General features: G+C 31.4%; 4 protein-coding genes across 5 annotated transcripts; 2 read left to right on the forward strand and 2 right to left on the reverse strand.

Annotated features, from left to right (window-relative positions):
• Positions 1-8,299: 8,299 nt before the first annotated feature.
• On the forward strand, positions 8,300-9,932 carry LOC110632732 (uncharacterized). The gene is made up of 2 exons (XM_021781060.2): positions 8,300-9,004; positions 9,306-9,932. The coding sequence occupies exons 1-2, from the start codon at positions 8,395-8,397 to the stop codon at positions 9,698-9,700; spliced, it is 1,005 nt and encodes a 334-aa protein (XP_021636752.2). The 5' UTR covers positions 8,300-8,394; the 3' UTR covers positions 9,701-9,932.
• Positions 9,933-12,380: 2,448 nt separating this feature from the next.
• On the reverse strand, positions 12,381-18,898 carry LOC110632711 (uncharacterized). The gene is made up of 5 exons (XM_021781030.2): positions 16,967-18,898; positions 16,260-16,444; positions 15,997-16,167; positions 14,719-15,171; positions 12,381-13,042 (listed from the first exon to the last, which is right to left on the reverse strand). The coding sequence occupies exons 1-5, from the start codon at positions 18,450-18,452 to the stop codon at positions 12,581-12,583; spliced, it is 2,757 nt and encodes a 918-aa protein (XP_021636722.2). The 5' UTR covers positions 18,453-18,898; the 3' UTR covers positions 12,381-12,580.
• A 512-nt stretch (positions 18,899-19,410) lies between these two features.
• On the forward strand, positions 19,411-21,050 carry LOC110632724 (vacuolar protein sorting-associated protein 28 homolog 1). 2 transcript variants are annotated; one of them, XM_021781048.2, is made up of 2 exons: positions 19,411-19,561; positions 20,083-21,050. In XM_021781048.2, exon 2 carries the CDS (start codon positions 20,208-20,210, stop codon positions 20,835-20,837), a length of 630 nt encoding a protein of 209 aa, XP_021636740.1. In that variant the 5' UTR covers positions 19,411-19,561; positions 20,083-20,207; the 3' UTR covers positions 20,838-21,050. The 2 variants fall into 2 exon arrangements, with proteins under 2 accessions (XP_021636740.1, XP_021636739.1); XM_021781047.2 differs by having other exon boundaries at positions 19,450-19,673.
• Positions 21,051-22,003: 953 nt separating this feature from the next.
• On the reverse strand, positions 22,004-23,737 carry LOC110632723 (syntaxin-124-like). The gene has a single exon (XM_021781046.2). It carries the CDS (start codon positions 23,178-23,180, stop codon positions 22,269-22,271), a length of 912 nt encoding a protein of 303 aa, XP_021636738.2. The 5' UTR covers positions 23,181-23,737; the 3' UTR covers positions 22,004-22,268.
• Positions 23,738-24,347: the final 610 nt, after the last annotated feature.

Genomic DNA, 24,347 nt, shown 5'->3' on the forward strand with positions numbered 1-24,347 from the left:
ACAGGCAAGACAAGCAAGCTGTATATCTTCCTGGTTATGTTTGCATTTAAAAGCACTTTTTGAGACAAAATTGCTCCTTAAGTTATTAGTAGAGTGGTGGTTTGTTTAACCTTAGCTGCTAATCCTGTTAGTGCGCTCTACACCTACCTACCATATCTGTTCAGTGGTGCCTCGTTTCGATTCAGAATTTAGACTTCACTCACCAATCAAAAGCATCAGAGATTATTTGATATATAATATTGGAATTTGTTTACGTTATTACCATATTCCCATTGTTTAATAGAATTATTACCATGCACTTTCTTCTTTTCTTGATTTTATTAAAGCTACTAGTCAGTCAACTCTATCCTAATTGACGACACCGACCATTTATGTCTCCATTAATCTTAATATTATTCACACGGCACTGCAATACTTTTCTTATTTATAATATACCTTCTGGTGTCCTTATTTCAAGCATAACTTGTGAAATCCACCAAAGGCGTTGATCTAGAAAGGCCTAAATCAATAATTTGAAAATACCACGATGGGAATCTTATAATATCACTAGCTTAATTGCACTGTCTAATCTTTATATACTTTCTTGCAAATACTGGCCTGATCATGCTTTCAATGTTTAATTTGCTTGATTGTCAGTGCACGTCACTGCATGCAGGGAGATGATGAGGAGCCGGGGAAAAATTGTCATTGTAAATTACGGAGGAGCATCTTTGAGCCAATCAAGACCATGGAAACTGTTGGCTTTTGGACTTGCAGAACACCGTCCAGTTGTTGAATAACGTGGACTGCAATCACTCGATGATGAAAAAGGCTTAATAACAGTGGAAAGAAGCAGGGATGCGATTACTTAACTAGGGCATTTTCCAGGACGCTTCATACGTGATCCAAAACCATCTTTCTCAATAAAAATATTATTTTTTTTCTTATAGCTTTTTCCTGCAGATGACACGTGACAAGATCGATCTTTTCAGACAAAGTTAAACTACCTCTTAAGCAAAGTCACAATATGGTTGACTGGCTGTTTAGTTCAGTTTTGTTCAACTGAAAGATACATTAACTGCCAGTGGGACCTGGTAATTCATCCCATCTCATTTCTTATTCCACAGGTTTCCCCTTAAGCCATATGAATTAGGTACTTGGATCCCACATCGAATATGTGTAATGTGTGTGTGTGAGTAAAGCCGTAAACGAATTAAATTGTTTACAAGTTATTTAAAATTTTACTTAATAAAAATTAAATTTTTTTAAAAAATAAATCGAATTTAAGTTTGATTTTTAATTTTATTTAATAAACAAGTAAGCTCGAATTTCATGCGTGAGCCACTCGTTTACAAGCTCAAGAACATGTTTATTAAAAATATTTATATTAATTATTATATTTTATTATATTATAAATATTTATTTTTAAATTTATAAATATTCTAAAAATAATATATTATTTAAAACTATGATATAATTAATATATAAAATATATTTTGTTAAATATAATTATTTAGTAATTTAAATTTAATTTCTTATCAACTTAATTTAACTCATTTAGAATTTATTTTTTTAAAAGACTGAATTTGAGTTTATTGGTATTCAGTTTTAACTAGGCAAAAGTTGCCCTTATACTCAGCTCTAACATAAAAAAAATTTATTAAATCAAACTTGAACTCTTCAAAACATTGCTCAATTCGATTCGTTTATACCCTTATAAGTAGGATATAAGGATTAGCATGCCTTGATAAATTTGATTAAGGGATATGTCATTTTTTATCCTATTTATTTACTTTTTGACAATAAAATTAGTGATAAATATAAAATATAAAAATTAATGCGCTTAATAAAATTATCATAATTTTGTTAAAGAATTTTCCCTTCCTACCTATCTTGTTTATCTACTTTCCGACAAAAAAAAACATAAAAAACTCTATGAATTAGCCTTTCATATGTCCCACCTTAGTAATTGCTTATATGTTCATAACCTTTGCTTGCATATGGACATATATGGACATCTCTAGCAATGAGTACGTAGTAGACCCATCAAAATACCATTTTCCTTACCATAAATACGCGTTAGCAGAACTGCCATATGTATCATCTGTTTACCCTTAATTAAATTCCCCACTAATTGTATTTATTTATTTTATACCCTTTTCATGAGTATTTTGTTGAGTCTATCTCTCAATTTGGCAATTTGCCTTTATCCCTTAAACTTGTTTATGGGATTTTAATGGACCGACCATTTGCACACCATGTGTTATCCAATTTTCTCACCAATTTGGTGCATTTGCAAGTCTAGAGATTAAGTATTGATCCAGAACCAGCTTGAAATGACCAATAAATGTGAATTTGGATATGGTCATGTTGTCAAAGTCATGATGAGATTAGTAATTATTAAGCAACCTCAGCAATAGGACCCAATCAATTGGACGTTATCATGAGTTTTCTATTTTTGTTTAGATTCTGTTTCCTAACAACTAAAACGTAGAAAAAGAAAAAAAAAATTATTAAATAAATTTCATACAATAAATTAGATATGAGCATATCAATCTCATATCACTGGTGCTTATAAAAAAATGATAAATTCAACTGTTCTATTTGATGAAACTTGAAGTTTCACATTTAGAATATTTTATAGCTATAGATGAGATAATAATATCTTTTTTTCAAACCATAAGTTATACAGTTTATTTTCTCTATCCAACCTATTCCATTCATTTTTATGACAAGTTTTGCTAAAAATATCATTCGACGCTAAAATTTTTCATTATCTTATTTCTTCTCTAATTTTTTTCGAGAATGTAACTCATCCATGACCCTCCACTAAATGCAAAAAAAAAAATATATTTTTCATTTATAAAACCTTCTATATAATTTTTTTTGAATAAATTTCAACAAATATCCTTGAACTTATATAGTTATAATACTACAGTCCCTTAATTTTAAAATGTAATATAAAACTCCCTAAACTTTTAAATTTTACACAATAAAATTTTTTTTACTTTCAATTACTGATTTTTCAGTTAGAAACTGAGGTGAATAGCTCCTACATAACACTTAGTCAACATTTCTCTCTCATACAAAGTGTAAAATTATTCTCTTTACGCATAAAAAATTATTCTATCTATAGAGAAAAAAATGATTCAATTTATATAGGACTTGAGAGAAAAAAGAAAAATACTGACTAAACTCCATGCTGAAACTGTCCAGGTCAGCGTCTAACTGAAAAACGGATAATTTGATATTAAAGAGATTTTACTGTGTAAAATTTGAGAGTTAATAGAGTTTTATGTTACATTTTTAAGTTGAGAAACTATAATATTAAAACTAAATAAGTTTAAGGACAATCGTCAAAATTTATTTTTTTTTTTTTTTTCATACGATGTTTATTTTTTTATTAATTTCTTTTTTTTTTTTTACACTTTTTAATAACTCTGTAAGATGGCTACACATCATACAGCTTTTGGATAATCCTATACATACGTGTGTACTCATACATACGTATATCGTGAGGCTCAGGTTAAGTCAAAATTCTTCCTGGTTGACTTCGTGTGACTTGACCTGTAAGAATGGTCCACGCGTACCGTGGCAGTAGAGATAATATCATAAATAAATAAATATTTGTTTAAAATAAAGAAGGGTTACATCATTTGCTGATAGTCAATACACAACTTAATTATTTATCGCTAAATTTAATTTCACAGTAGACATCATTTTTTTAAAAATCTTATTTAAATTAAGGCATGTAATTGTGTCGAAAATGTATTGGATATGTATACTTTAAAAAAAAAATAAAGTGTTAAATACATAATAACATAAAAAATTATTTTTCTGACTTATCTTTCTCATTAATAAAATTACTCTTACCTATTAAAAAATTATAAAATATTAAAAAAAATTAAAATTACATGTACTAATCATAAAAAAAATGAATACTTTAGGGATTAGGTTAATTATAACATTTTTTTAATTTTAATCTACTTTTAAATTTTTGTATTAATTATAGTTTACGTTTAAATTGATAATACCGATTATTTATGCGACAATTATATTAATATAAAATAATATTATTTAATAATAAGTCTATCTCATTGATGTGATAGTCATATTAATATTATTTAATGGTGGGTCTTACACGAGTTAATATTCATGATTTTACCATAATTTAGTAAAGAAAAAGGGCTATTTTGAGCAAAATTAAAATGCATACGTTCATTTTCCTTATTTTTCACATCTTGCACTCAATTATTTGAGAACTAAAGTTCTTACCTCTTCTCTCAAAACTCGACTGCGTAAAGAAGAAGTTTTCATTGGCAACTTAGCAAAGAGGAGGGATTCTTTAATGACTCAAGCAAGTGCCAAGGGAGAGATAAACATAGCTATAGTTATTGGCTAATCAGACTTCGAAGGTTGGTTAGATTGGATTGCATTAAATTTTAATTTATACTAAGCTTTTGCATGTGGGTTAGTGATTATAATATTAGATTAGTGTTTTCATCGAAGAATCTCTCCTTTCTGCTATGTTGTCAATGAAGACTTATTCCTTACACAATCAAGTTTTGAAAGAAGAAGTTAAAACTTTAATCCATAAATAATTGAGTGTAAGATGTGAAAAAAAAAAAAAAAAGATAATTATCACATTAATTATGGTTTAACTCGTGTGAGATTCACTATTAAATAATATTATTTTATGCTAACATAATTATCACATTAGTTCTTAAATTACCCACTTTGTGATTCGGGCTATAATTAATATAAAAATTTAAAATTAAACTAAAATTAAAAGAATAACTATAATTAACACAACTAATAAAATTTTAAATTTTTTTATGATTAGGCCAAGTTATAATTGCAAACAATTTATATTATTCATGTATGACAATCTTAAAAAAAATCTTTAAAAATTACTGTCCGTAAATTTTAAATTTTACTATATATTAAAAATATATTATTATAATCTTATAATAATTAAATAAAAATAATTAATATTTTAAAAATAATAATTTATCACATCTCAAAATATATTTTGCAATACTTATATATATATATATATATATATATATATATATATATATATATATATATATATATAAAAGAAACATTACAAATTAATTAATTTGGAATTTGGAAAGTGCATGAACGCACAATTCTATCCTCTTTTTATAAATATTTTTCAATAAGGCAGCTAAATATCTTCTCACCTAATGCGTAAATCTTTGACCAAAAAATGATAGCGTAGAAAATTATTGTGGTATGGGATCAATTGATACAGTGAAAAGTGCTCATGTCTCCTAATTAATAAATTAATTGGTACCATTATATTATTTGAAATGATAACCAATTTAATATTTTTGGACATTTAATTTGATTAAAGTTTATTAATTAAATTTGAGATAAATTAATTTAATAATACTCAATGAAATTTATTGAATTTAAAATCAATATGAATAGTTTATGATGAATTTTAATAAAATTTAAATATTAAAATTATTAAACATAATAATTTTTACGGGTATTATACATGATCATAACTTTCACATGATACTTATTATTATTATTAAGTTTGATCGTCTGTAAGTTTTTTATCTGTTACTATTCTAGATTGATTTTTTATTTATTTTCTTTTTTTATTAATTTTTTTAATAAACTCTTATATTTATATCCATTTAAAATAACTATGAATTTATTTATTCATATCTATATTCATTAGAAACAAATTACAAATTTGAAATTTTCTCCTTAATATTGAAATCCTACTCGATTATTGGATTTTGTTTTCTCTTTCTTAGTGGAGATTTATTTATTAAAATATAATATAAATAATTAATTTTTTTAATTAAAAATTTTGAATATTTAAATATAGATAATATTCTTTTATTAATAAAATCTAATAATGAAGCATATTTCTTTATTAAAATTTAGTAATTTAATCTCTTTTACTGCCACATAAATAACAAATTCTAAAAAAATACTATTTATATATTTTTAATATATATATAATAGATGAAAATGATAGGAAAACTCATAATTGCAATTTGAATAAATAGAAAAGAAAAATCAACGTAAAAGGCCCACTTCCATGTGTACGGTCCATGAACACTTAAAAATCATTTTCGAATACTATCATTTAGAAAAATAAATAAATGTTTAAAATTAATTTTAACCTTATTTATTATAAATAATTAATTAAATAAAAACATATGTAGTCATAGGGATTAATAATTTTTAATATTATCAACGTACGTAGGGCCTATATCCTCGCCGTATCATTTAACTTTGTGTAACTTTTATAAAGGAATAGAGGTTGCCGTCAAATTAATAGGACAATAAAATTTATACATTATAAATAAATAATTAATTATTTTAAATTAATAAAATTTAAAATTTTATCTGAGTATATTTTTTATTTATGGGTGTAAAAATTATGTTTTTAAAATAAAAAATAAAATAAATTAATTTAATATAAATTCCTTTTTGCACAAAACATATATTATTAAAGTATAAAAAATATCTAATATTTTACAATTTACCCTAAAATTTATTAAAAAATTACAATTTAATTTCTTTGCCGATGCTCTCTCCACTATTCCTCTTAAAAAACTACAATAATTAATATAAAAAAATACAATTAAAAATCAAAATAAAATAGTGTCAATTCGTTTTTACATTATCTCAATCTCATACTAATATTAATAATTAAAATCAATAATTTCAATAATTATTCAATAAAAACAATCAACAAAAATTTTTAATATATAATTAAAAATTTAAAAATTTATAATTTTATCAATGAGTTTTGCTATATATTATACTTTAGTCCCTAAATTTTAAGAAATTAATTATTTTATCCATAAATTTTACACTATATTACATATTAGTCCTTAAATTTTATACTATATCACATTTTAGTCCTTATAGTTTTAATATATAAAATAATTTAGTCTTTCTATCAATTTAATAGAATTATTGTTAACAATAAAATTATAAAAATTAAATTATTTTATATATTAAAATTATAAAAATTAAATTATTAATTTTTTAAAATTTAAGGACTAAATTATAAATTTCTCGTAAATTAAGTTACCCTCTTCTCATGCAGAAATTAATTTGTGCTGGATTTAATTTCTTTTATAAATCACTAGTATAATATTAAGATTATTAAGGGATTTTTCATGATAATTTTTTTTAACAAATTAAAATTGGCTTTAAGAAATAAAATATTAAAATTTAATTTAATAGTAAAACATAAAAAGGTGGGTGATCGGTGAGGTTGCACCCACCAAACGTTTGGGCACGTGCGAGTGGCGAGCGAGCCCGCACCCATTGGATCAGCGCTTTGGGATCTTTGTAGTTAGTACAGCCTGCGTGAGTAACGGTCAATAATATGACCGTTGGGAATGGGTACATCTAAATATTCAAGTGTTCTTGACACCTGGAGACTATGATTGGCCCACTGGCCATTGCAGTGTGAATTGTGATGAGGATTAGGTGCAAAATGCATTTGGATAATTCTTTTTAAAATTAAATAGTTTAAAACATTATTTTTTTTTAATTTATGGAAATTTAAATTTAATATTTTATAATTATGAAGATAACTTCAAAATTAAGGAACACAAAAGCGAGAATAGGAATGCAACAACCATTCTAAAAATAATTTAAATATTATTATATTAAAACACATTAATTAATTAATTACATATTTTTAATTCATAGCTATAAATATATTTGTATGAAAAGTTAATGTTTATTAAAAATGAGAAATCACAAATCTTTTGTTAAAATTATATAATGCTATTTAATCATTTCATTAATTCTTATAAAAAAAATTTTAAAAAAATTATTAAAATAGATGGAGATGGTTGTTAATTAGAATAAAAAATACTATTTTATTTTAAATTATGAGGCTACATAATTAAATATTAAAAATCATTTTTTGATTTATTAAAATTAAATTCAACATAATTAAAAAATGAAAAGTTTGAATTTTTTTTTTTTTTACCATTAAAAAATGGCTCTTTTGTGGAGCCATGACCCGCGAATGCAAAAGATGAAGTAATTTACAGGCTCCACCATTATCTTAATTCATTTTTATCTAAGTGGGCCACCACAGATATTCTTTATTCTTTTTCATTATTTCTTAAGAAGGAGAAGCACTATGGAAGCTCCCGCACGAGTACGTCAACTTCACTTGCACATAATTTCACACACGCTCCACACATCTCAACCGTCCACATTTACCCCCACCTAAATTCAACGGCCTGCATTCCCTTCACTAACCGCGTCCCCACACTTCTCTCTATATAATTTCTGGTTCCTTCTCCGCAGAACCCTCACACCACACCCGCTAGTCAGTCACCCCGCACAAAACAGAGAGGTAAGTTCCAATCCACAAAGCCAAAGAAGGGAAAAATGGGTTCTTCACTCTCATTTTCAGTTCAATCTGTATTGATTTCCACTGGTGTTTTGTTCTTAGCTTTGCTTCTCAAAGCCTCTGTTCCATTAGTGTTTGATTTCTCTGTTTATCAAGCTCCTCTTATATGGAGCTCACTCGCTTCATGGCTTAAACCTCCTTATCTTTATGTTATTCTCAACTGCATCATCATCACTATTGCTGCCTCTTCTCGATTCCACCATACCCATGGTGCCGACAATGAACAGCAGGAGCAAATACCTGCTGTTCGGAAAATCTCCGCTCGTGACCCGGATCAGTTCCACTACGATATGAAGATTTCGGCTCCGGAGTCGACGGTGGTGGTGGCGGAGGATGTATGTGAGCAAAGAGAGGAGAAGGCTAGTGCAATTCTTGTTTTTGAGGATAAGAGTACTGTGTTGGTGAACGGTTCTGTGGAGGTTGAGGATAAAGAGGATGAGGATGACTTTGTAATCTCAAGGTCCACGTGGATTCCTCCGAAGAGGATGGATTCGTCGGAGAATCTGATGGAGCTTCTTCTACCGGCTGAGAAACCTCTGGTTTCTGCTCGCTTTGTTCACCGGAAAACGGTTAGAGCTAGTCCTGAAGGTACTTACATTTTTTACTATTCTTTTTTGTCTTCAAGTAAAGCAAAATGTATATAAATCTCAACGGCTTTTCGGTCGATGTCGGCACCCCTAATCCGGCGCCGTTTTCAAAATTTGAAACCGAAGGGTTCTAACAACTTGTTTGAAGTTCTTGAAACGTTGTCGTGTCATCCATAACTTCAGTTGATTTCTACGCTGACAAAATAAAATTCAAACATGGGCGTGTACCTGACGCTTAGTTCGAAAACCCGAAAAAGCCCTTCCTTAAAACTTGGATTAATCATTTTTCGCTTATTTTTCAGGCGGAAGAGCGTTGAGAGGAGTTACAAAGCCGAAACGGCACGAGACGCTGGAGAACACGTGGAAAATGATAACGGAAGGCCGAGCAATGCCGTTAACAAGACACTTGAAGAGATGTGAGACGTTAGAGAATGACGGCCGTCAAATCAACGTTTGTGAAGTGGACCCTTTTCTTCCAAAGAAATCAGAGACGTTCAAGGACAGGACCAATTACCAGCTGCCACCTGTGGGAAACTCTCCTGCACCAGGGAAGCTGAGAAAAGAGCCGTCGCTGAGTCAGGACGAGTTGAACCGCCGAGTGGAGGCGTTCATTAAGAAGTTCAACGAGGAGATGAGGATGCAGAGGCAAGAGTCGCTGAACCAATACATGGAAATGATTAATCGTGGAAGCCAGTAATTATAATTACTTTATAATATAATATAGTATAGTTTTAAAACAACAAAAGGAAAAAAAAAAAAGAGAGAGAGATTTTGATGGGTTTTCTTTCACAGGAACAGGAAATGCTTTGTTTCTTTTAATATTTTTGTTTTCTGGGTATGATGATGAGTTAGAATTTGAAGGGAAAAAGTGTCTGTAAAGAAAAGTTCTTCTATATTCATGTTAAATGAAAGACCAATATTATATATAATAGTGTTATTTCTTTCTATTATTAGAATAGTTCTACAACTGCTGCTTTGTGGATTAAATTTTCTCGTAAGTTTACTTTTTAATTTGAGCTAAGTCTGATTTAATAATATATCAATAGTTAATTTCTGTTTAGATGTTAGAACATCTGCAGATGGATAATCCCATAAATTTAATGTTTTAAAATATTGTATAATTATTTAAAAAAAAATATACTTCACAAATTTTTACAAGTATCATAATCTTATATGCTTATTTCATCTGTCAATATTAAGTGTATATTTATCGAATATATATTAATATAAAGATATTTATATTAAACTAGGTATATATTTTTTTCATCTTCTCTTTTTATATTAACTGCAACTAAGTCATATTTACATGATGTTTTACATAGCGTTTATGTTGGTGAGATAATAATTTTGTTAACAGTGAAATATAATTGATAAATACCAAAAAGTTTAAGGTTAAATTAATTTAAAATTAAATTTAATAAATTTTAATTTTATAAATACTAAAATGATAAAGTAAATTTTTTTAAAATATTTTAAAAAATAATATTTAAAATGATATTTAAAAAAAAAAACACTTTTTATTCTCAAACTACCATACTAAAGATGCTTTTAACCCCATTTGAATGAGAGGAAGGAAAGGGAAAGGAGGAAAATGAAAAAAAAAAATAATAATAATGATTAAGAAAAATATTTCAACATACAGAATATTGTTTAGCATGGAAGAGGATAATCTTTTGTTCAACAATGATTAAGAAAACAATAATCTTTTGTTCTTTTATATTTCAACACATGAAGGAAAATATTGAAAAATAGTTAATTTTTCAATAATAAAGTTACAATTTCACCCTTAACTATTAAAAAAAACCTAAAAAATATAGAAATATTTTTATAATTTTAAATATTTTCCTCTCCCTTTCCCTTTAATTGAAGAGAAAATGAGAATCCTCTAATTGAAGAGAAAATGAGAATGGAGTGTAACATTTATTTTCCTCCCAAATTTTTTTTTTTTTTATCCTTGGTTTTGCTTCCATTCAAACATAGTTTAAGTCTCTCATATTAATTGAATATTAAATAAAACTATTTCATATAATTTGAGTAATTCTTCCATCATAAAATATCTTTTCCAAGGTGAAATTATGCATGATGATCTATCCGACAAATAGGCCATCAGTCACAGAGTGTCGGCATCTTCAAACAAGTGCAAGATTCTTCGAAAAAAAAAAGTGCAAGGTATAATTTATCGTTTAGCATGGAAGAGGACAATCGACCTCCTCTGGTGTTCAAAGATAATATGATTAAGGGGTGGGAAATTCTCGTTAAACTACTGGATTTTGATGTAATTTATGGCCCAAATTTAGTTGTATTTGTCCCTTGCCAAAAAGTGCAAAATCTTCTTTGAAGTTTGGTTTAGCAACAAATGGCAAATTCAAATGAACTATAATTGCTCTATCTCTTTCCCCATTCAAAGGTTCATCACAACAAAATACAAAGAACAAGTTTAAAATAATGGTGGACAACTCACTTGTTCTCCTAAATCTAAATTATCATCGCCAAATTTGGCGATGGGTCTTTATCAGACAGAAGCCTTAGTGGAAATGGGGTACCTACTTGCATGTGGCAATCTCCAGGTTCATTGCTCAAGCGCAACTTGCAAACCGATTCTGTCTGGGGTCTCCTGGAGCATCATGGCTTTCTGGGAGCTTAGCCCTTTGTTTTGAGGAAATAGGGAGAAGAAAAGAAGAGAAATGTGATTTTTCAAAGAGATATGAAATAAAATTATATTTTTAAATTTTTTTTTATTAACTTAAAGCATTTATTTTCAAAGAAAATGGAGAGAATTAAGTATTATTTATATTAAAATTACTTGTATACTATTAATATTATAAAATAACTAAATTACAATTCATAATAATTAAATAATTCCATAAAGAGAAATTCTTTTTCTTCTCTATTTTATTAAGGGATCTAAATAAAAAAAATTCTCTTATTATTTTTTCTATTTGTTTTTATTCTTTAAGATTCTTTAATTTCTCCTAAGGGTAAATTTAAGGTGATTAACACATGCAATTACTCAAATATTTTTATAAAAATTACTAGATTTTAATTTAATTTTATAAAAATTATTATAATTAAAAATTATAAATTTTTAAATTAATATATTAATATATCAATTATTTTATAAATAAAATTACTTAATTAGTAATTACCGAATAAATTTGATGGCAAGTAAAATAATTTTTAAGAAATTAATAAAATAATTTTATTTATAAAATAATTAAATAATTTAAAAATATTTTATTTTTAATTTAACTTTTATAAAATTAAATTAAAATTAAATTCAAGCTCAGTAAATTTTATGTGATATTTACCTGACAAATCTATGCACTCAAGCTATTCTATACATGTTCGGTTCAGGGACACAGCAGGAAGGTTACAGATGCATTAATTTAGAAGTTTAATAAATTAAAGCTTCACGGGTTTGGTGGAAAATACACAAATCTTCAGTTCATTATAATCAACAATTATCATACAAATTACGAAGAGCAACTTCAAGCGTAACTATGGCTGTTAGTAAATTAAATGATCTGTCAAAATTTCATCCCGATTTGAATGATCTTAACTTCAATTTTCTGAGTTATCATCCCCGTTTTTGTCTCTTTATTCTCTCAAGGGCACCAAGATTGCCTGCACCACCACCATCCTTATCCTTAGCAGCTGTGGTATCATCTCCAACCTTGTCTTCTTCAGTCTCTTCCCTCTTCCTGGCCAATCCTCCAAAGACAGCAGATGGAACATCTTTTTGTGTAATTTCCACTTTTTCATCGTCTTCGGAGTCACTTTCTTCTGGTAGCTCAATGTCTTCTTGGTTAGCAATAACTTTCATCGCCCCATCAGGTTGTGATTGCACCCCAGCACTCACAAAGCCCACCTTTCTGCCACTATCTTTAGCTGTAGCGTTGTTGGCCACAGGGGCTAATTGCCTCTCTAGAGCAGCCATTTCATCTTCAGGGACCCCAGCCAGTTTTAATTTGTCTTTTGCCTCATCAATATTCAGCCTTTGATCCTTCTGCATTAAATACTCCGGCAGAATAAAGTGCGTCTGCAATGACAAAAATAAGAATAAAAAATTGTAAATCAAACTCAATTGTTCAAAATGATGCAAAAACAAAGATAAAAATCTGATTTGACTAGACTATTATCAGAACTCAAAAGTCTCAACAAAAAGAATGAAGAATCCATTGAGGTTTCAGGTACCATGATTTCCTAGAGACATTGTGAATGAAAAGGCCAGCTAATTGCAGCATTTATATCGATGAAAACTTTTAGAGAAAATTAAAATTGAAAAGAAAAAAGGACTTCCCATATCATGTCTCCCTATAGTGTCTCTAAACTACCTCCATATATATATATATATATATATATATATATATATATATAGGCTAAATTTCACTCATGGTCATTGAACTTCATGGATTATTACAGTAAGGTCACTCAACTTTAATTTTTCACTTAAAAATCATTTAACTTTAATTTGAGCATCATTGTAACCGGATATTGTAGGTTTTCCGGTTAACTTGTTGATCTGTCATCATTTTACAAATGAAATTACCACATTACCCTTTATTCATAACCCTATTCTTTATTTTTCCCTTTTTCTTCTTTATCTTCTATGCCTCTCTCGTTTTAGGCAAATTCACCCACCCTCACCTTTCTTCTTCTCCTTCTTCTTTAATATTCTTTGCCTCATCCACAAAACACCATGCCAAAGTAGAAAGAAAAAATTTTTTTGGCTTTCGGCTATTCCTAAACCTTTAAAATGGGAAGCATCAAATACTCACCAATTACCCATACACTTTAATTCCAATACTCAAAAAACACCAAGAATCAAGAAGCCCATAGCTCTCTCACAATCTCTCATCTACTCATTTAATCTCCTTTTTTTGAAAAAAAGAAGCACCGTAAGATTTTTTATCATTGCAATTTGTCCTTTTCCGAATTCACTAATTTTTGTTGAATTTTGGGTTTCAACGGTTGATATTTGATTTTGGATTTGTTGAATATTTATTTATTGATTTTGGATGTTGGATTCATTGATTTGAAGTTTCAATTTATGGGATTTTGATGCTTGAATATGTTTTGTATTCTTTGATGTGATTTTTTTTTAATTTTATTTTGGGTATCTCTTAAATTTCTATTCTTTTTTTGAGTTTCAAAGAAAGAGTACAAAGCAAAGTGTAAGAAAGAGAGAAAATATATTTAATGTAAGGAAAGGGTAGTTAAGTAATTTTATTTTGTAAAATGATGATACATTAGCAGCTTAACCAGAAAATCTATAATAATCGGTCAAAATGACTTTACTAAACTTCAAATAGAAGTTGAATGATTTTTAAAGGAAAAAAAAAATTGAAGTTGAGTGACTTTACTGAAATAACCTATAAAGTTCAGTGACCATGAGTGAAATTTACGCTACATATATATATATATTCACTTTCTTCATTTGATAAGTCATTTCTGTCAAAACAGTAGCAACACATTAGGCATTCTATAGGAAAATTCACCAATTCCATGTATTCATTTTGTTGGATAAGGATAGCTTATCATGTATTTAGTTGGAAATTGTTCCACCTCAAGGAGAAGAATATGAATCATCAGCAGACAAATTAATTAAAGGCAGTATTGTAGTGCTTTTTCTTCACAGCAATAAAATAAGCTATTCAAATTTATGGAAAAAAAGTAATGATACTAGTCATCATAGTATTATAATAATAAACATACCTGGCTATAGCTTGCAGAAACACTTCGTTTTATACGCAGCATTTCTCGGAAAGTATCTTCATTTCCATGTTGCACCTCAAATTCATGCCATTCATTCCAGAAATCTTCATCAGATCGCGGATCAGCAAATTGAGATGCAAATACGTATATTCCACGAGCTCGATCAATTTCTCCCAGGCTCTTCTCCAACTCAGCATACTTCAAGCACATTGTCTTTACATCTTTATCGGGTAGACCAGACTCTATTGCTTGCTCATATATTTCTCTTGTTTTTGGGACACCAAATATCTCAGCTGCACGTGCAATATAAATTTTATACATCTCCAGTTTTTCATTATTTGGGACAGCCTTAGTTGCTTGATCATAAACCTTCATGGCTCGCTTTGCCAAACCATAATCCTCTTCCAGCTTTGCATATTGAAGATACAAGGGTTTGACTGAATCAGCAGGAGCCTAATATGCATAAAGAAAGGCACAAGAAGGTCAACATCATACCACTGACATACTACCTAAAACTTCAGAAGTATTTAGCATCACTCATTTGAAGAACCATGGAAATGCTATATTTGCAGAATTTAGCTCAAGTATCGGACTGATCATAGATTACACATATCCATGTGAAGGAATTAAATTTATATCATTGTAACACTAGGTGAACCAGGGAAATACATAAACACCTATAAACAGAACATTAAAATGACAAGATTTTAATAATTTTCTACCTAAAAAAAAAGGGCTTCTTACCTAAATACAAGTTAATATAGTTCTTCTATTGCCTGATGCTTCTTTGATCCATACTTAAACCCCTAAATTTTTATCTGAACCATAAGCATGTCGCAGGCAATACAATTTTTAGGTCCACAATAAATTCTCAAACCATCAATCACCTAGCTCAAGGTCATTACACAAACTCAAGACTAAAACTGCAGAAACAGATTTATTTTTTTGTTTTGGAACCCGGAATTCATAAAGCAAATATTTCCTAGTGAGTTCCTGAAGAACATGCATCACAATCAAACCCACAGTAATTGTTTTAATTGCTATGGTGGCAAAATAATTTTTGCATGGAAGACACAAATTTCTATAGTAAAACAGACAATTGGAAATAATAAGGTAAGCTACACTCTTAAGGCTGCAAACTTTTCCAAAGATAACAACTACAGAAGAAATCTCAAACCCAGTTAAGTAGTGCAAAACTTGTGCGCAGTCATTATCAATCACTAACTCTTGTTACATCTGAGTTACTGAAACAGAAAGAATAAAAGGTAAGGTGCATACCATTTCAAGAGCATGTTCAAACAACTCTCTTGCTCGTTCCAGTTTTGTCTTACCATATCTCTTTACAAACTTTGAAAGATATGTGACCCATATGTCTTTCACGTGAGGGTACTTGAATATTTTCACTCCCCTTTCATAAACCTTGAATGCATCTTCAAAGTATTTATGTTCCTGTGCAAGCCCAAAAAATAAGAGTTTGTCAATTCACACCAATAAAAGTCACAACTAAAGAAACAAAACAGTAGAATTATAGATGTCTGTACTTCTAGAAGCAATGCATAATTGATAATGATTTGTGGTGTGGCTATTCTCAGGTCCAATAGCCGCTCATAAACTGCTCGTGTGGACTCCAAGGTCCCAAGGCCCTCTTCCAAATCCACATAAAAGGTCCAGAGTCTCAAGGACTTATGCAACTTCATTTGGACAGGTTCATTGCCATCAGCAGCCACTGCAAGTAGAAATATAAGTAAAATATTCAAAGTTAGGCTCCTGATTTGGATCCACTAAATGAAAGCTTATCCAGAAATCCACCAACTTTATAATTTCTTATGTTCATCTAAAAAGTTTTTGTACTTTAAAAAACAATAAAAGAAAAAGTTACTTAGAAGGCTTTTACCTAAACACCACAGAACTGCATTCTCCCCCCCAACCCAAACAACAGAGCGCACACACACATCCCAACCAAAAAAAAAAAAAAGAGCATGCAGATATATTTATTGCCTAGATTCACATTTTGAAGATGCATTCACATACAGTTTTACACACGTCTTGAGACTTGTACACTTAAAATTCTTGTAAACAAACTTCTTCCACCTTTGTAATAGAAATTACGTTTGTTTGAAATCAGTATGACAACCTTGCAAGATTATTCCTGGATATTGATATCAAAGACAGGCAGCTTGGATTGGCTAACAACCAAACTCAGTAAATGACAAATATAACATAAGGAAAGACTCAGTATTAGGATTACCTCTTCTTTTGACCTCAACTGATGGTTCTGCTGTAGCCCGCCTCAACAGCTCAAGTGCACCTTTGAAATTTTTGTGTCTAATTTCCATTTCAGCCCACTCACACCAAATGCTAGCTAGATTATCCACAGTCTTATAATTCACTTGCACTGCCTTATCAAAAATTACTCTTGCATTGACAATATCATTGTGATTCTCATACAACTTGGCAAAAGCAACCCACAAGGTGTGGGGCTTTCCTAATGCTTTCATTGGATCAACCGTTCTTACTGCCTCAGTATAAGTCAGTATCTGTTTAGTTGGATTACCCTCAAAAAGCTTAACCCTCCTGTGCCATTGTTCCACATTATGTGGATTTTGTCGCAAAAGTACACTATTGGCCAATTCTGGCCTTCTATCCATAAGATACTCCAACCGGGCCAACATCAAATCCACATCATTATCATCATGTAACCAAAACCCACTAAGTATCTTCTTCTCAAACTTAGAATTCACTTCCAAACGAACATCTTCATCCTGCAAGGAACCACTCTCCTCCAACACATCCTCTTCCTCATCACTCAAGTCCAAATTCTCCATCTTATGCGCAACCATACTCTCTTCAAACTGTGAATATGCATCAAATAAAACACTAAAATCTCTCACCGTAACCACCGTAGTCATTCCCTCCTCAAAAATATCCCTTGCCTTCTCAAACAAACCCCTCCTGATATAATAATCAGCAAGTGACGTCCACAACCTGCCAACCTCATCTGTAAACTTCCTAATCCCACCCCTAATAATGGCGTCCACATTCAACCCAGACACTTCCTTTGCATGTCTAGTAAGCAAATCACACAATTCTAGCCACAATGTATGCTTTGTTTTCCCCTTTATTGAATAAAACTGATCATCATTCAACACTGAAGCTAGTCTCTCAGCTGCTTCTTGCCAAAGACGAGAATTCACCAAAAACTCAATAAAATCCTCAATATGACTAGGATCATACTTCAAGTACCTCCTATAAACCCGAAGAGAAGTCTCAATCGGCATACCCTCTTGGCTCACAAACCTCAAATATAGCTCCCAAATCCTATCATGTTGAGTGACAGGCAATGCACAGAGTGCTCTATCAAAAGTTCTACGTGCGCGGGTAATCAATTTTTGGTTGGTTAGGGTTTGCAAGTACATGATCCAAATTCTGGGCATTTTATGCATAGTAACCAATGCTCTTTCAAATGTATTGTTCAGAGTTTCATACTGGGAGTGAGTGACCGGTAGGTTTCTAACGATTTCGAGACGCTCAGTAAGATATGCATGCCAAAGCTTGTAGCTCCCAGGTAAAGCTTTGAGGGCTCTCTCATAGATAATGAACCGCTTTTTGAAAGGTGCTTCACGGCGGGCTATTAGGTAGCGCCACCAGAGCTTAAGGCTGAATGGGTTACGCAACAGCTCCTCTTCGTATAAGAGATCATCTTGAGAAGGGTAAAGCTCTCTAGAAATTGACATGACCGAACGAGAGTTGAAGAACTTATGGAGCTAGATAAACCCTCAACCTCTTAATATCACACAAAGTGATTCTTGTGAACTCCTAATCGACAAGAAAAAATGGTTTTCCGAATCCCCAATTCCGGAGTCAAAGTGAAATGCAGCAACTGACTGCTATTATAGATTAAAACACCGAAGACAAGGGGAAAGTTACCTGAAAATTTGCAGCGAAACCTTGAGATCAAGATGAGGAAACCGAGTTTCCCAAATAGGATTAAGCGAGGAACTGGATTTCCTCTATCTTTTCCTGTTAAAGCAATCTGCCCCAGAAAGTGCACTCAGCCCCAGCAACATCAAAAACACCGCATAGAGAAGATTTGAACCCCCAACAAAGGGCAAGATTGAAAGAAGCCTATTCCATTGCAAACAGGCGCTAAAGACTTATGTGGGAGATCGAGTTCTACCGCTCTAGGCCCGCTGGGCACTACTTATGTTTGTTATTCACTGCGTTGGGTTGGAATCAATATAGAGCAGAATTGTGCTGCCAGAATAAGAATTTGGGCCTTTGGCCCAATAGAGAAACTTTTTTTTTTTTAAATTCTATAACATTTTATAAAATTTATTAATGATATAAAAATTGATTTTATTTTGTAATGATTTCGTCTAAAAAATAATTTTTTTAATATTTTAAAAAATTCAATTTTAATATAATTCAAAATCCAATATAAATCAATTTAATTTTAATTAACTTTAATCTAATTTTAATGGGCCTAATCTAACTAGAGGAAAGGGCCTTGGGCGATCATCATCGGGATTGTCGTGAAAAATGAGAAGGAATGATTGGACGAAAGGCATGCGAGGCCATGAAAGCCAATGTAGCATCATATCACCGTAACAGAACGTAACGGAGGGTCACAACTCTCTCTCTTTTCACTTCTGGTCATCCCAACTGCTACACGTAGATTCCGTAAGCAGCAATAATAATATAGCGAGCCCACACGCAACCGCTTCTCTTCCTCTCATACAAAGACATTATCTCCCTAGCTCCCTACTTTTCTCTCTCTTCTCTGCAACCCAGGGAACGGAGGAGCTTTCGCGTTATTCAAAGCCGCGTTTTTCACTTCCTTTAAGTACCCTTTTTCTCCCTCTCTCAAATCATATACATGCTTCTCTTTTGTAATTCTAATCTCGACTTCTAAGCCTTTTCTTTGGGATTTATCGATCTTTTAGGATGATCTAGAGGTAACATTGCAAAGATTTTGATCTAAGAGTTTTGGGTTTCTATTTTGTGATTCTAAAGATCTGTTTGTTCATCTTGTTTGTATGGCTCTTTTGTTTCATGTGAAACTTGAGGAATTCGAGAACATGGAAAAGTTTACTGTTTTACTTTCCTTTTCTGTGTTTTTCTTGTGAATAATAGTTTATTTCTTCCTATTAATACACAAGTTGTGTTGGTGTGTGATCAGTTGAAATTCAGCATATTGCTTTCTTGGATATTTCATAGTGGAGAATTTTTAAGCTCTTAATGGGTGTAGTCAATTGTGATTTATCATGCTTGTAGCTTTGAGACAGCTTGTGCTGTATTTTTGTGGCTCAATTAGCAGTATTTGTCTAATTATATTTCATCTTCTTGTATTTGATTGTTTTTCAGCGAAGAAGGCTCGTGCTCTTTGCGCGTGTCCCGTTCTCTTCTCCAATCCTCCACAGATACTTTAATATATCTGACTTTGAAAGTAGATTATTTTATTTATTTTTTACCTTAAACATATATACCCAATGGAGGTCAAGCTATGGAATGACAAGCGCGAGAGAGAAATGTACGAGAACTTTGCTGAGCTCTATGCCATAATAAAAGCCACAGAGAAGCTTGAAAAGGCCTATATTCGTGATATCATCCCCTCATCTGAGTATGAAACCGAATGCCAGAAACTTATTGCCCATTTCAAAACACTAGCTTCTACCCTGAAAGGTATAGTTCCTAGCATTGAGCGCTTTGTAGACACTTACAAGATGGATTGTCCTGCTGCCATAAACCGTTTGGTGACCTCTGGGGTGCCTGCCACAGTGGAACATCGAGCTGCTGCAGCTGCCTCAGCAACTACCTCAGCTGCCATTGTGGCTGAGTGTGTCCAGAACTTTATTACAGCTATGGATTCCCTAAAACTGAATATGGTGGCAGTGGATCAGGTGCACCCATTGCTTTCAGACCTCTCAGCTTCACTTAATAAGTTGAGCATTTTGCCACCAGACTTTGAGGGGAAGACAAAGATGAAAGATTGGATTTTTAGGCTTTCTAAGATGGGGGCAGCAGATGAGTTGACAGAGCAGCAGGCTCGGCAACTACACTTTGATCTCGAGTCCTCTTACAATTCTTTTATGGCGGTTTTGCCTAGTGCTGGTACTTGAATGATTTTTGTGGGCTTGTAAATAAATGGGCAAAGTCGTTGGTTTGGGTTATTCAATGATCAAAATCTTATGTTATTCAATAGTCTTGTTTGCTGCAACAATGTCTAAGATTAAAATCTTGTAACAAAACAAGTTGTTCGAATGCCTCTTTACATTGCAGCAACATATCATAACAAATAAACTCATTTAGAAGAATTTACTAATTTTGTGAAATTCTGTTATCTGTTCTTTCATAGCATTTAATTATTGTTGGCTTGGCTGTTAATGAATGGATCATGTAATCTAGTTGATGGGCTAAAATTTTATCAATAACTAGCTTTGATATGAATGATGTTTTGCTATATGCTAAAATTTAAATCCCAATATAACAAGTTAGGGTTGCATTTCTTTAAGCAGTTCTTACAACGGCAGATGAGTTTTTTTGACTACATGGACCTGAAATAGACTAACTGAAATTATACCGTTGAACCTGCAGCTGGTAATTTGATGGTAGTGCCCTTGAAATAGTATCATGGCTATTTTGGCTTATTGACACAGATTTTGAGCAAAGTGTGGTCTCCTGTGTCGCTGGAAATTATCTATGATTAGGTTTCTATAGTTGATATAAACAGAACTAGGAAGATCAGCTGGGCAAGGCATTTTGAAATAATCTGTAGCAGTCAGTAACCTTTCTGCTGGTATTAGTAAAATGATTTCTGGTTATCTTTTTAGATTTTATAGCAAACTTAATGGTCGCATGCAAATGCATAATGAAATTAGGGACTAGAAAGCTTGACGTCCAACGTCTTCTTTGAAGTTTAATGTGAGAATTTAATGTCTTCGTTGAAGTTGGTTGATAGAGTCTGTACTTGGGATCTTTCTTGTTGATGGTACCAACATCCTTGATGGAATATGAAAAAACTGAGTAAAAGAAGACAATCCTTCTGCTCAAAGGATGCCAAAGAAGGTTCCAATGATTCTGGTTGTCTACAGAGTCCAAATTCTAAGGATTAGTCCATAACATTCCTTGTTCTAAGATAAAAATCGTGAAAACGACTTGTGAAGTGTAAACTATGATTGCAAGATTGACATATAGTTCTGTTCTGTCATCAAGATATTGAGATCAATTATAATCCTGATCTACAGAGAAATTTCTAGTGTATATATATAATTGATAGCAAAATAGAAGACAAATAAGTTTCCTCTTTATCCTACAATTCATGTGGTTTGCAAAGAATCGTCACCTCCATGATGCCAATGGGCTATATCTATTCTGATGAAATTTGTTTTTCCTGAACTAACATTCCAAGTTGAGCTCTGTATAGTTCAGAATGGAAGTTTGAGACATTGAAATCCTATCTAAGGAAACGAAATATAAATTTTTCAAAGTTGCTTTACAATCTAATAAAGGTGAAAATCAGAAGCATATTTTCAGAGTTCAAGAAGAAATTGTCACTTCAAGAGAGCTATAATTGTTGGTAAGAGAGGCAATAAGAGCAAAATAACAACGATAATAAAGCCATAAATGGCAATACACGTCCACTTCCTAGAGCTTTTCTGATATTCCCTGGCTTCCTGAAGATGCTCAGTCCCTCGTCGCACGAACGAGCTAGCATGCGCCACATGACTCTCAATGTCGTTGAGTTGGTGACCCTGAGCTTCCACAAGAGCAGCCATGTCCAAGAACACCTGATGGAGCTCGATCAAATTCTTCTCTATCTCCTTCACCGCATCATGTCTTTCTTGAATTTCTGATATTGTGTCAAGAATCTGGCCTCTCCCTTGATCCTGGATTGCTTTCTGCAGGAAATTTTCACTTTCTCCACTTTCTATCAAATTCTCAATTGTTTCTTCGCTTGCTTTCTGTCCTGTGATTGTAAAATACCTGCGCTCCACGGTTTCCTTATATTCAGCATTCATCTGGGCCCTAAAATTCTGAAAGTTGTCCATAAGATCCTTGAGCTTCTTTCCTAAACCGCTAACCACTGAGATCCTGGTTCGATCTGCAGAGGACCCTGGACCACACCCTGGAACGTTCCTCGCGGCTGCATTGGAACGTTCTAAAGCTTCAAGCTTTCCCTTGATGATTTTGACACGTTTCAGGACTTGCTCCACATCCGAGTCCATTCTAGAACGGAGATTTTTCATGGTCTTGGCATTATGCACAGTCTTGCTCTCTTCATTAGCATCTTGTAAACTCTTGTGCAGTTTCTCAACACTTTTCATGTCTTCCTTTACATTCTCAACATCATCGAAGAATTTATCAAGACTCGTATTTTCCCTCCCAGCCTCTATATCATCAAGATATGCTTGCTGCTTAAGGTCAGTGTATTTCTTGAACGAATTTGAGAATAAATCATTCATTTTGGCAGAACTTAAGTAACACTCTTCTTGTTCTTGTTCTTCTTCTCCTGGAAATGTACTTGCTTAATGTTGATGAAATTAGTAGAAGATGTCAATGCTGCTATACGAATAATCACATATGTGCATCTGTTTATTCCTGTGTTAATAATGTTTTATTCATCATCATCTTCCTCTTCATTGATTGCTGCATAATGAGGAGGAAGAGGGGAGGTGACAATAGCAAAACTGTCACCAAGAAAATGAATGTAATGTAAGTAAGCTTATTTTTGGTATGAGAGGCTTGAGGTTATTCTAAGATGAGGACCAGCCAAGCTTACCTGAAATGTCGTTTGGAAGCATAGGAAAAGTTTCATCAAGTGGTTTACCCTTTTTCATTGGAATCCAAGAATTAGATGGTTTGGTTGACTTGGTCTTCTTCTGCTTTTCTCTCAACCACACAAGCTAGCTTTTTCCAAAATCTACACCCTCCCAACCTATCAACTCAAGATTCTTCTTGTCTAAATCTAAGCTACCATAAACTTACGACACAAAATATATATAAATCTCATATATTTATATTTTAAATTCAAAATGAATCAATCTAAACAAGAATGTGTCGACCCCATATTTTATATATCTACTATTATCTGGCTTTGATTAGTCTCCAATTATGTTGAGGATAATTGTATGACTAATCAGTGATAAGGAATAAGGTTGCCTCAGTTTAACTAAAGCTTAATAATCCCCTTTCAACTTCAGGGAAACTATATCCTTAACCCAATAAATTCAATAATATTTTTTAATATTTAAAAAAAATACAGGGGATTTAATTTAAAAAATTTTGATACCTACAGAAATTTGAGTTGTGGATTCTACAAAAGGTAAATTATAAATTATTTTTAGAGATATGTCAAAAACTACAAATCAATCCCTATGTTTTTCATGAAAAATGATTGAATTCTTAAAATTACATTCTATTAACAGATTAGCCCATGCCGTTAAATCAAACGTTAATTTCGTTACCTTCATTTCAAGTTGAAACAATTTATTTATATCTAAATTCTATGGTAATTATTTATTTTATATTTAAATAATTATATATTTTATAAAAATATTAAACATTTTATAATTATATAAAAGTTGATTAGATAATAATATGATTTTTCAAATAGTTAATAATAAATAATA

This window comes from Hevea brasiliensis, chromosome 11 (genome assembly GCF_030052815.1).
Source record: "Hevea brasiliensis isolate MT/VB/25A 57/8 chromosome 11, ASM3005281v1, whole genome shotgun sequence".
NCBI classification, from domain to species: domain Eukaryota; kingdom Viridiplantae; phylum Streptophyta; class Magnoliopsida; order Malpighiales; family Euphorbiaceae; genus Hevea; species Hevea brasiliensis.

Excerpts from the sequence above, each read along its gene's own strand:
- LOC110632732 (XM_021781060.2), top strand. The coding sequence starts at position 8,395 with ATGGGTTCTTCACTCTCATTTTCAGTTCAATCTGTATTGATTTCCACT. Across the intron at positions 9,005-9,305 it reads GGTTAGAGCTAGTCCTGAAG|GCGGAAGAGCGTTGAGAGGA; the intron begins GTACTTACATTT and ends CTTATTTTTCAG.
- LOC110632723 (XM_021781046.2), bottom strand. The coding sequence starts at position 23,180 with ATGAATGATTTATTCTCAAATTCGTTCAAGAAATACACTGACCTTAAG.
- LOC110632711 (XM_021781030.2), bottom strand. The coding sequence starts at position 18,452 with ATGTCAATTTCTAGAGAGCTTTACCCTTCTCAAGATGATCTCTTATAC. Across the intron at positions 16,168-16,259 it reads ATTATGCATTGCTTCTAGAA|GAACATAAATACTTTGAAGA; the intron begins GTACAGACATCT and ends GGGCTTGCACAG. Across the intron at positions 13,043-14,718 it reads TTTCTGCAAGCTATAGCCAG|ACGCACTTTATTCTGCCGGA; the intron begins GTATGTTTATTA and ends TTGTCATTGCAG.
- LOC110632724 (XM_021781048.2), top strand. The coding sequence starts at position 20,208 with ATGGAGGTCAAGCTATGGAATGACAAGCGCGAGAGAGAAATGTACGAG.